The sequence below is a fragment of the Microtus pennsylvanicus genome, chromosome 10 (assembly GCF_037038515.1).
Source record: "Microtus pennsylvanicus isolate mMicPen1 chromosome 10, mMicPen1.hap1, whole genome shotgun sequence".
In the NCBI taxonomy this organism is placed as follows: domain Eukaryota; kingdom Metazoa; phylum Chordata; class Mammalia; order Rodentia; family Cricetidae; genus Microtus; species Microtus pennsylvanicus.
Window position 1 is genome coordinate 31,618,641 of NC_134588.1, and position 12,582 is coordinate 31,631,222.

The 12,582-nt window shown below is 40.8% G+C and overlaps 1 protein-coding gene across 1 annotated transcript in view; it reads left to right on the forward strand.

Moving 5' to 3' along the window:
• Kif14 (kinesin family member 14) overlaps nucleotides 1-12,582 on the forward strand; it is a 74,431-nt gene that overhangs the window by 12,446 nt on the left and 49,403 nt on the right. The window contains exons 5-10 of the mRNA XM_075988109.1: nucleotides 451-549; nucleotides 4,110-4,162; nucleotides 4,825-4,855; nucleotides 5,320-5,427; nucleotides 8,604-8,720; nucleotides 9,167-9,282. Of these exons, the coding sequence (XP_075844224.1) occupies nucleotides 451-549; nucleotides 4,110-4,162; nucleotides 4,825-4,855; nucleotides 5,320-5,427; nucleotides 8,604-8,720; nucleotides 9,167-9,282 (524 nt within the window). The remainder of the gene's footprint in view (nucleotides 1-450; nucleotides 550-4,109; nucleotides 4,163-4,824; nucleotides 4,856-5,319; nucleotides 5,428-8,603; nucleotides 8,721-9,166; nucleotides 9,283-12,582) is intronic.

Sequence of the window (12,582 nt, forward strand, 5' to 3'; positions counted from 1 at the left end):
CTGCATTTGCTGCTGTCCTTAGATGCCAGGGAGGGCATTGGGTCCACCATAGCTAGAGTTATGGGTGGCTGTAAGATGTGTTGGCACTGGGAACGGAATCTAGGTTCTCTGCAAGAGCAGCCAATGCTCTTCACACTGAGCCATTACTCCGGCCCCGTTTATTACTGCTGTTGTTTACGGCCACCCTTATGCAGTGCTTTCCCACTGTGGTTTTGATTGGCATTTCCCGCTAACAGTGATGCTAATCCTCTTCGTGTGCCCGTTTGCCGTTTGTGTATGGTTTTTAGAGCAATGTTTGTTCAAGTTCTTTGCCTGATTTTTAATTATATCTTTTATGTTGGTGATAAAAGTCCTTAATGTATCCCAGATCTGTATCCATAATAGGCGTATGATTTACAAAAATGCAAGGAATTTTAGAGTAAATTGGATGCATTGTTTCTTTCTATCTAGGTCAGCTACCATCTTGAAATGAGCTTTTTTGAAGTTTATAATGAGAAGATTCACGACCTTCTGGTCTGTAAAGGTGAAAATGGGCAGCGAAAACAACCAGTAAGAGCCAAATCACTTTTACTGCATTTGTTTACTTGTTTATGGGGGAGAGTGGCACCTGTGTCTGCCACTGTGTGCATGAGGAAGTCTGGACAGCTTGCTGGAATCCAATCTCTCCTTCTGCCCTGTGGGTTCCAGCGACTGAACTCAGGTCCTTGGGCTTGGTGGCGAGTGCCCTTACCCACTGAGCCATCTCTCAAATGATTTTTTAAATATGTGTGTGTGTGTGTGTGTCGTGGTGTGGGTATGTGAAGATAAGAGGACAATCTTACAGAGTCCATTTCTCCTTCCACTGTGGATTCTGGGGATCAGACTCTTTATCAGGCTTGGGGACAATCACTTTATCTGCTGATCCATCTCACCTGACCTAACTAATTTATCACTTATTTTTATTTCCGTCTGTATAACTGTGTACTTTTGTGGGTTCTCTGGAGAACATGGCTTTGATTTTTTACAAAAATGCTTCCATGTGATAAATGCCTGGGATCTCCAGATTAACTATGCTGATATCCAGCAGTATCTGAACATTAGCACAAGTGGGAATTTAACTAGCTAAAGCTTAACTTATTTTTAAATTTTAATCAAGTAGCCAGGCATGGAGGAGCAAGCATGATAGATCTCTGAGATCAAGGTTAGCCTGGTCTACAGAGTGGGTTCCAGGACAGCCAGGGCTATGCCCTAAACCATAACACCCTGTCTCAAAAAACAAGTAAATAAATTGTAATGAAATATTATCTAAAGGTTAAAAATAAAATATCTATCCCAGGATTTATTAAGACTGTGTGAGTCAAATATGAAATGTCTAATAGTTTGTAAGCCAAAAGAATCTAAAAGTTTTAAAAATTGTATTCTTCTAGAACAGCTGTTCTCAACATGTGGGTCACAACCTCTTTGTAGGTTAAATAACCCTTTTATAGGGGTCACATATCAGATATCATACATATCAGATATGATTTAACAGTAAAATCAGAGTTTATGAAGTAGCAATGAAAATTATTTTATGGGTGGATATCACCACAACATGATGGATTATTTGCATTTTGAAAATGCATGTGTGTTGTATGTGCATGTGTGTGTATGTGTGTGTGTGTGTCTATGTGTGCACGTGTGTCTGCCTGCATGTGGAGGCCAGAGAAAGCCTCAAATATTATCCTCAGAATATTGTCCACCTTCTTTGAGACAGGCTGTTCATTGGTCTAGAGCTCACCAGTTAGGGCAGATTGGCTGCTTAGTGAGCCTCCTGCCTCCACTTCCCCAGTGCTGGGATTATAAGCATGTGTGCCATTGTGACAGACATTTTCTTTTTTTTTTAAATTGATTTTTATTGAGCTCTACATTTTTCTCTGCTCCCCTCCCTGCTTCACCCCTCCCCTTCAACCCTCTCCCAAGGTCCCCAGGCTCCCAATTTACTCAGGAGATCTGTGACAGCCATTTTCATCTGGGTCACCCGGATTGAATCCCGTCTTTTCCAATAAAGTGAGGCAAACACTTTATTGAGTTAGTGCCTTAGCCTCTATTTATTTGATTTTTGTTGTTTTGTTTTGATTTTTAAGACAGGGTTTCTATGTGTAGCTTTGGTGACTTTCTTAGAACTCACTCTGTAGACCAGGTTGGCTTCCAACTCACAGAGGCTTCCTGCCTCTGCTGTGGGGACGCTATTCCTCCTACATAACATTTCTAATCCACACTCCCCCTACCCTGAAACATATGATTTTGTGTGACTTACAACAGATGTCACCCCAACATGTGGCTTATGACAGATGGCTGCCCGCAAAGTGTTGGTAGGAGGAACAGATATATGAAAGAAACACAGAGGCATATGATAATACCGGGAGGGCAACTCAGTGAATACTGAATCCACCCCCGTTTATTTTCCATATGCTTACATACCCCAATACAAAAAGGGGGGGAAAGACTTCTTTTTTTTTAAATATTTATTTATTTATTTATTATGTATACAATATTCTTTCTGCGTTATGCCTGCAGGCCAGAAGAGGGCACCAGACCTCATTACAGATGAGTTGTGAGCCACCTTGGGGTTGCTGGGAATTGAACTCAGGACCTTTGGAAGAGCAGGCAATGCTCTTAACCTCTGAGCCATCTTTCCAGCCCGAAAGACTTCTTTTGAAAAAATGACACAGAAGACATTCAGAACAGTTACTTCCTTTAATACTCGAGACGTCAAGCCACATTTCCTGAGTTAAGCATTCTAATGTTTTGGGCAGGATAAGCAGCAAACACACCCTAGACCAAGTATTCTATAGGCAGCCACTCCCTATGGCAAACCTCCTATAGGCTTGAATTCTCTAACGTTTAGTCAGGGCGGAGCAGATCCACCTCTATGGACCATCTACTGTCCAAAACACCAAGTAACCACACCCTAGGTCAGGATATCTTGTTTGTGGCTCTACGTGTTGTCAGCAACTTTGGTAGAGAGCTCACACTCTCTGATCTTTAGTCAAGGTGGAGCAGGACTCATATCTGTGGGTCCCCACACTCTGCCTCCTGAATGCTGGGACTAAAAGCGTGTGCCACCACCTCCTGGCTTATTTGATGTTTTGTAGATCATCTGTGAAACAGATTTCAGCTAAAATAACAAAACAAAACTGTAGTTAGAATTGGAGTTTTAATTTTATGAAGGCCCTCTCAACACAAGAAATGAAAATCTAAAATCACTTTCTTTGCCCAATGTTATGATGTTTACCATTGATAACATTGAGAAACTTAAAATGGCATTTTCTTCAATGATTTCTATGCATTTTTAAATTTCTGAATAAAGTTTAAAATATAAGTGAAAATTTTAATATCTGAAGTTTATAATGAATTTGTTTTAGAGAGACTTAAAAGCATATATAATAGCTACTGCAGAATTTAACTTAAGAATAAAAAGTAAGGCCGGGCGGTGGTGGCGCACGCCTTTAATCCCAGCACTCGGGAGGCAGAGGCAGGCGGATCTCTGTGAGTTCGAGACCAGCCTGGTCTACAGAGCTAGTTCCAGGACAGGCTCCAAAGCCACAGAGAAACCCTGTCTCGAATAACCAAAAAAAAAAAAAAAAAAAAAAGAATAAAAAGTAAGACATGAACAGGCTGTATATTATGCGACTTACAAATATTTCTGGTATTGATGTTTCTTAGTGTCCTAGAGATTTTGTCAGAAACTTTGTATTTCTTTCTGAATAGAGTAGAGATAAATCTCTATCTCAAACTTGATATAAAAAAAGATTCAGCAAAAAATAGTTTCCATGAATTTGAAAAAGAACAAGGGGTATAAATAGAAGGGTTTGGAGGGAAGAAAGGGACAGGGAAATGGTTTAATTATAATCTTAAATAATAAAAGAAATATTTTTAAAAGAAGAAAACATAAATTTCAAAAATAGTTGATATCTTTCCACTGGAACAAATAGTAACCTCATAGATTAAAAATAACACAACAGTAGTTAATATTTGTTAAGTTTTCAAAAATGTAGATTCAAGTTAAAGAGTAAATAAAAAAGATTCAGAATTGTATTTCCTACTAAATATTTGTTCCATCCTTAAAGATGTAATGTTTCTTTCTCCAGCTGAGAGTGAGGGAGCATCCTGTTTCTGGACCGTACGTTGAAGCTCTGTCGATGTAAGTGTCTGCTCAGGCAGTGCGAGGGGAGGGGAAGCAGATGACTAGAGAGCATGCTTGCCCATGGGCCTTATCACACTGCGGTTGCCATCCCAGCTTTGAAACCTGCTGTCCCCTCGAACTCCCAGTATCTTTCAAAATATCTGTAGGTGTCTGATATGGTATTGCTATAATCCGAGTATTAAATGCAGATTCCCTTCTTGTTCTCATCTTTCCCCCATCAGCTTAGGATCTTTGTGTTCCAATTTAGGCTGAGTGAAGAGTTTTACACCCGCCAACAGTAAATCCCTCTCTTTCGGCTTGTTCTTTTTGTTAAGGAAAAGAAAAGTGGTTCAATATACATTCAGCTCTGTTGAGTAACTGAATTGTGTTGGATGTGTGAACCCACATCCATGCATGTGTGTTGTGCATGCCCATATGCAGTGGAATATTATAATGTTAAGATTCCAACGTGCTTTACTGGGGGAAAAAATCATAATTCCTGGTAAAATTTAAGGCATTACCATATCTGTCTTTTAAGAAATTATTAAAGAAAAATTAGTATAATAATGTTTGTGAATTAGTTTATTATGATTGTTAAAGAGTCATTAATCAAAGATTGTTAATTTATCAGAACATGAGTAAAATCAGTAAAATTGTTTTTGTCTTTTTTAAAAAAATAGGAATGTTGTCAGTTCTTACTCTGATATTCAGGTAAGATTGATTATATTTTATCTCATTTTAACTAGACAGAGCATGATCATAAACATTTATGAGACAGGTTCTCCTAAATTGTCATGAGCGAAAGGAAAATCTTGTGAACTGAATCTGCTTGTTAAGCTTTAACCAAACTAGTTGATTTTCTCAATTAAAACGCTGAACATCAGTGTCACTTTAGAAGACGAGAAAAAGCTTCCTAAGGGCATTATTTTCCGGTGCAGATTTCCGTGAAGGAAACAAGCAGAACAAAACAAAACAAAACAAAACAAAACAAAAAAAGGAGGCAAAGGCCTTGCAAATTGTTAGAAGATAAACAGTAATTTATTTTTATAAATTAATTAAGCATTTGCGGAAGTTACAAATGTACATAAGAATCAACTGTACTTTCTTTTTTTTGTTACTTAATTTTTTTTTAATAAATCACGGTAGTCTTGCCTGGCCTGCATCTTTCTTCTCAGAGTTGGCTGGAACTGGGGAATAAGCAAAGAGCAACGGCGGCTACCGGCATGAATGATAAAAGCTCCCGGTCCCACTCAGTTTTCACCCTGGTGATGACCCAGACCAAGGTACTTTTATTGTAATCTAATTGCATTTTTTCATTAAAATATAATTGCATTGTTTACCCCCTTCCCTTTCCTTCCTTCAGTCCCTCCATGTTATCCCCACCTTGCTCTTTCTCAGATTCATGACCTCTTTTCCTTTGTTATTACATGCCTACACACACACACACACACACACACACACACACACACACACACACAATTTGTAAGTATATGATTTTAGAGCTCACCACTTGGTACTGGATAACCTCTTATGGGTCTTATCCCTGAAGACTAATTCTCCCCTTCTCAGCCTTCCTTAGTTGCCTAGAGTTCTTTGTCTAAGGGTAGAGTCTCATGAGGTTTCTCCTTTCCACCTTAGTGTGTCTCTTGGTATTGTCCCTGCTCAGGTCTTATTTAGGCAACTACATTATTGAGATATAATGGGTGAAGAGTTCCTGTCATTTTTAGGAGACAAAAATCTCACAACAGGTCTCCTTGTTCTCTGACTTACAATCTTCCTGTCCTCTTTTTCCACAATGTCTCCTCAGCCTTAAGTGCAGGAGTGTTATACACATACCTGTTGGGGCTGAACACCCTGTGACCTGTTATTCTCTGCATTTTGACCAGTTGTAGTTTTCTGTAAGGGTCTCTCACAAAGAGAAGCTTCTCTGATGAAAAGTGAGAGCTACACTTACCCGTGCATCTCAGGCTAAGTGTTTAGAATGTCGTGAGGAACTATGCTAGCTTAGTGAAGTGGCCGTAGTAGCGTCTCCTCTAAGATCCATGACCTCATTGTCCCTGGGTCACTGGCTGGCTTTCTAGGCATGATTTCCCCCTGTTGAGTGGGCCTTCTTAGACAGCTTTGGCTACCACCAAAATATGAGTGCCACTATCGATCGCACGCATGCTGGTCATAGTCATGGTTCATAGGTATCATAGCTGGGTAGGACTCTGTTGCTTCCCTCCTTGGCATCTTTCAAGACTGTGAGAGTCCTTGGGAGGAGGCTTTCAGGTCATTTTGGGTTAAGATCCAGAGTCCTGCGTCTGTCCAAAGGGCAGAGCAAAGTATTTTGCTGCAGGTGGCAATTTTCATAGATAAGATAGTGACTGCATTTGTTCTGTGTTTTTCTTCTGTAAGTCTAAAAATAGAAGTATAGTATAAGTGTAAAGAGATTTTAGAGAATTTCACATAACTTTACATTTGCTGTTTTTAATCAAAAGCACATTATTAATAATTTATGATTATCAGTAATCTGTATCAGTAATAGACGACTAACAATTTATGTTATCATTGATAAAAACTTAGCAATATATGACAATATATAGTAATTTTAGAACACTTGGGAAAACATTAGAAAATAAAAGGTGGTTTTAAGGCTAGGGAGGTAAGTCAGTGTGTAAAGGGCTTGAGACACAAGCATGTTAAAACGTTGGGCACAATAGCACAGATTTACAGTCCCAGCCCTGGAGAGGCACAGACAGACAGACCCCTAGTTCGTTGCCCAGACAGCCTGTACTGTGTGGTAGACTTCAGGGCAAGGAGGGATGGACAGTTCTAAAGAGAAACACCTGAGGTTAATCTCCATGTGCATGAGTACACACATTCATGAACACTCACACACACATACACAAACACAGAAAAAGAATAATAAAAAATAACCCATAGATTCCACTCCTCAAGTATCTGTAAGCATTTTGCTATATGATCTTTCAGTTAGCTATAATCACAATCAAATTTCACAAAACTTTTTAACACTCACATGCCATAGAAATTCTTTGTAGAGATAATCTTTAAAGTTTTACAATATTCCACTATTATAATTGTTTGATTTTTCTCTGCCATTAGCCATTTATATATCGATTTAAAATGTTTTGCTACTATTCTGTTGAGATAAGCAACAAATGAAATAAGCAAGATTTTTCTTTTTCTTTTTTAACCCCCAAGGCAGGGTCTCTCTGTGTAGCCCTGGCTGTTTTGGAACTAGCTCTGTAGACCAGGCTGGCCTCAAACTCTCATAGCTCCACCTGCCTCCCAAGTGCTGGAATTAAAGGCGTGTGCCACCACCACCTGACTAAGCAACATTTTTCTATTCCTAGGGCAAAGTTTTTCGGCCCAACAAACTTCTTCGCCAACACAATAATCCAAATCAGACCAAATCAAACCAAACTAGAAAAAGCCCAGGCTTAATGGATGCTAGCACTCCCAGGTGGCCTTCCCGTTGGAGAGGAGAAAGGAGAATCAGAAAGACCACAAGCTCAGTCTCTGAGGGGCAGTTTAAATAGCCCGTGGGAGTGGTCTTAAGACTCTCTGGGGAGGGGTCACCACCGTTTGGTGGGCTTTCTTGGAGGTGGAGTCTGGACTGAGGCAACTTTTAGCTACTACTATGTGTACTACGGTCCTGTAGCGCCTATACTATGTGTACTACGGTACTATGCCTGTAGCTTATCACCTGCAATATAGGAGGTTTGCTAGTTGGAAGCGGCTAGAGACTAACACACACACACACACACATACAGAGAGAGAGACAGAGACAGAGAGACAGTGCTCAGAGCAGCTACAAGCACAGGAAAACAAGCTGTTTACTCCAGCAGTCAAGGGTCACAGGAAATTCAGGGTCTGGGGGTCCATAGTCCCTAATAGCAACTCCCAGGGGAGGGACCTGGTATGGGAAGTTTCCCCCCAAACATTCCAGAATGGATGCCATGGGCTATGGTGAAGCCTGAACCCAAACACCTCGTTGTTTGCTTAAGATACTTAAGTAGTTAAGGCTTTTGCTCTTTTTAAAGTAAGTTCTTTTATATATTTGTTGCAATCTAAGCTCTACTCAATGTGTTCTTTTTAGTAGACTTCATGGCTATGCATGCATTGTTACATAGTAAGAGATGGGTTTGTTTTTTGTTTTTTAATTTATTTGTTTTATGTCTGTGTGGGCTGCTTGCATACCCACATGTCAGAAGAGGACATCAGATCCTGTTATAGATGGTTGTGAGCCACCATGTGGTTACTGGGAATTGAACTTCTGGATCTGTGCTGAATCTCTGGAAGAGCAGCCAGTGCCTTTAGCTGCTGAGCCATCTCTCCAGCCCAGAGATGGTTTTAAAAATAATTTATAACTTGAGTAACTTTGCCCTTTAAAGACTTATGTTGATGGCAAGCTATTAAAAGAGTCTTGCTTTATTTTCCTTTGATGTTATTATAGACAGAATTCGTGGAAGGGGAAGAGCATGACCACAGAATCACAAGCCGCATAAACCTCATAGATTTGGCAGGCAGCGAGCGCTGCTCTGCCGCCCACACGAGTGGGGAGCGATTGAAGGTAAGAAGGGTGCTGGTCACTCATTCTCCCTGCCTCTTGTACGGTGGGGTCTGAGTTGCTGAGGCTGACCATCAACTCCTTTGCACAGTGACCCTCCTACCTCAGGCTCCATCATAGCTGGGACCACAGGTGGGCCCTACCTTTTCCCTTAGTCTTGCCATGATGATGAAACTTATTTTGATGGCATTATTTTTAGGAGAGTGTAACTTGAATATACTTAACAACAAAAAGCAAAGTATCTTTATCTTTACTTTTTAGATTGCAGTGGGTCGCATACTTCATTGTGATTACTTTTCAAAGAAAATTAATAATTTTGAGTCATAAAAATGTTGATAGTTTATGGAAGAAAGTATTTACTCAGTAATTGTATGAGGAGTGAGGTATTTTATGGTATAGATCTGTTGCTGAAATGTTAAGAAAAATAACTATTTTTAACCGTACTACAGGAAGGTGTAAGCATTAACAAGTCCTTGCTGACTCTGGGGAAGGTCATATCTGCGCTCTCCGAGCAAGCAAATGGAAAAAGGGTTTTTATTCCATATCGTGAATCTGTTCTTACGTGGCAAGTATCTTTCAAAACATAAGTAATGGGGTTTGTTTTGTTTTTGGTGTATGTCTGTGGTGTATGCATGTTTGCACACTTACGTGGCATGAGTGCTTGCCTGCGTGTGTGCATGTGGAGGCCAGAGGTCAAATTCAGAGTCTCCTCTGTCCTCTCTCTGCCTGATTCTTTAGAAAGATCTCTCACTGAATCTGAACTCGGTGTTCTGGTTTGAATAGCTGGCTAGTCTCTGGAGTCTGCTGCTTCTCCAGGACTGGGAGTATGGGGTGTATCTTAGTCACGGTTCTACTGCTGTGACAAAACACCACGGCCAAGGCAATCTAGAAAAACACATCTAATTGCAGACCTGCCTGGAGTTTCAGAGAGTGAGTCCATGACCATGACGAGGAGAAAGGCAGCAGAGGCAGACTTGAGCTGGAGCAGTAGCTGAGAGCATGCTTCTGCTTCATAACCATGAAGCGGAAGGGGTGGGAGAAGGCCACAGAGGAGAGGAGAGTGGGGGTGGGGGAGCGCTAACTCAGTGGCTCGAGCCACCAAAGTGTGTTCAACCTTCTTTTTTTTTTTTGGCTATTTTGAGATAGGGTTTGTCTGTGTAACTAACTGCCCTAGCTGTCCTGAAACTTGCTCTGTAGAGCAGACTGGCCTCAAACTCGCAGAGATATATGCCTGCCTCTGCCTCCCTAGTGCTGGGATTAAAGATGTGTGCCACCACCTCCCATCTGTGCCCAGCTTTTCTGTGAGTTCTGGGGACCAGAGCTCAGGTCCTCATGCTTGCACAAGTACTTTACCCACTGACCCATCTCCTCAGCTCCTGAAAAATAAATAACAGTGTAAGATATAGTGGGTGGGGATGGTGGTAGAGTGCTTGCTGGTGTGCACAAAGTCTTGCAGGACTGTTGCAGGAGGTTGCTTGTTTATTTCCTGACTGCCTAGCACTAAGACCTGAAATAACCACACAGAAACTATATTAATTAAATCACTACTTGGTCCATTAGTTCTAGCTTCTTATTGGCTAACTCTTGCATCTTAATTTAGCCCATTTCTATTCATCTGTGTATCGCCATGTGGCTGTGGCTTACCAGGTAAAGTTCCGGCGTCTATCTTTGATGGGGCCACATGGCTTCTCAGTGACTCCTCCTTCTTTCTCCCAGCATTCAGTTTAGTTTTCCCCACCTACCTCTCTCTATTCTGCTCTGTGCAGGCCTAAGACAGCTTCTTTACTAACCAATGGTAGTCACAGCATACAGAGGGGAATCCCACATCACAGGAAGTTTTAGGTTCATACCCCAGCAATGCCAAACACACACACACACACACACACACACACACACACACACACACACACACAGTAGATAGACTTTTCTTTTGGGCTGCCAGCTCACAAGAAAATGACCAGAGGCTTATTATTAATTTTGAAAGCTTGGCCTTAGCTTAGGCTTGTTTCTAGCTCTTATAACTTAAATTAACCCATATTTTTTAATCTTAATATTTTTTAATCTTCCACATATTCATTACCTCATCTTAATTTTACCCATCCTGTTTCCTCAGTGTCTGGCTGGCAACTCTGCCTTTCTTCCCTGATCTCTCTGTGCAGAAGTCCCTGCTATTCCTCCTGCCTAGCTATTGCCCATTTAGCTTTTTATCAAACCAGTTACTGTGACACATTTTCATACAGTGTAAAGAAGCTTTCTACACATTTCTCCCTTTGTGTCTAAATAATAAGGTTTAACTCTAACAATAAGAGAGAGAGAGAGAGAAAGAAAAGGATGGTGGACTGATTTCATGTTTTGGCTTAGAGGAGAATTATGAATTCTAGAAACAATCTACCTGGAATGTCTTCAGAGATGAATGTAAAGCTCTCTGCTTATGCTTGTTAGTACTTCACATGTATTACAGAACATTTGCTCTGTGTATAAAGTGAAATTGAATAATTTTGTTTGCCTAGCACTTAACAGCTAGCACATAGCTCTTCCGTGTTTTTATGAGTGTTCATTTTACTTCTGATACATCATTGTCCCGGTATGAATTTAATGTTCAACTTCTAATAAACATTAATATAGATAAGATAGCCTGTAGCATATAATGATTTTTCTTGAAAATTTTCTACTTGATGGTGTGAAAAATGATAAATATTCAAGAAAAATGACTTCTTGTTTTGGGGGATTTTTTTAAATCTGATTTTGTGTGTGTGCATGTTGCAGCATGCATGTGGAGGCCTTACATAGGAGGTTATTCACTCAGGATGATTCCTCTAGCTCCACCATTTACATGAATATTTCATAATTTCATTTTTCTCACCAGCTGACTAATATTCCATTGTGTAAATGTATCACATTTTCATTGTCATCTAGGCTGCTTCCAATTTCTGACTATTAAGAACAAAGCAGCAGTGACCATGGGTGAGCAAGCACCTATGGTAGGGTGGGGCATCCTTTGGGTGCATGTCCAAGAATGGTACAGTGGGATCTTGGGTTCCAGCTTCCTGAGGAACCACCATGTGTGGAAACTCCTTCAGCCAATAGTCTTTAAGGTACCAGCCCACTTGGGTGTGGTCTCCTATACTATAAATGCAGCTGTAAAACTTGTACAAGGTGTGTGTGTGCTCCCTCCCTCTCCCTATCCCCCTGTCTCTGTGCTGCTGGACTCAGTTCCTGTTCCCCTCCTGTGCAGAGGACTGTGACCTGTGAGTCTAGCCCTAAATAAAGAACCCTTTATTACACTCAGTTCTGGGCTAGTGTGGGACTACTTTATAGCATCCATCTTCACCACCACAGTAATTTTCATAGAGACTGTACAAGTTTATAGTCCCACCTGCAGGAAATAAATGTTTCTCTTTTCTTGCACCCTTGACAGTGTGTGCTGTGCTTTCATTTGTTTTGTTGGTCCTGGCCACTCCAACGGAAGTAATACGAAATCTCGAAGTAGTCTTCATTTGCATTTATTTCCCTGATGTCTAAGGATGTTGAACATTTAAGTCTTTCTCAGCCACTTGTGCTTCATCTTGTGAGAACCTTGCTTAGTTCTGTATCTCATTTTTAAATTGGGTTATTTGTTTCCTCGATACTCAGTTTTTTGAGTTCTTTACATAATTTGGATATTAGCCCTCTGTCCGGTATAGGCTGCCACTTTGTCAGAATGAGTGTCCTTTGCAGTACAGAAGCTTCTCACCTGTGTGAGATCCCGTTTATGTGTTGTTGTTCTCAGTGCCTGTGCTAATGGTGTCCTGTTCAGAAAGTCCTTTCCTGGGCCCGCGAGTTCTCATGGTGTCCTGTTCAGAAGGTCCTTTCCCGGGCCCGTGAG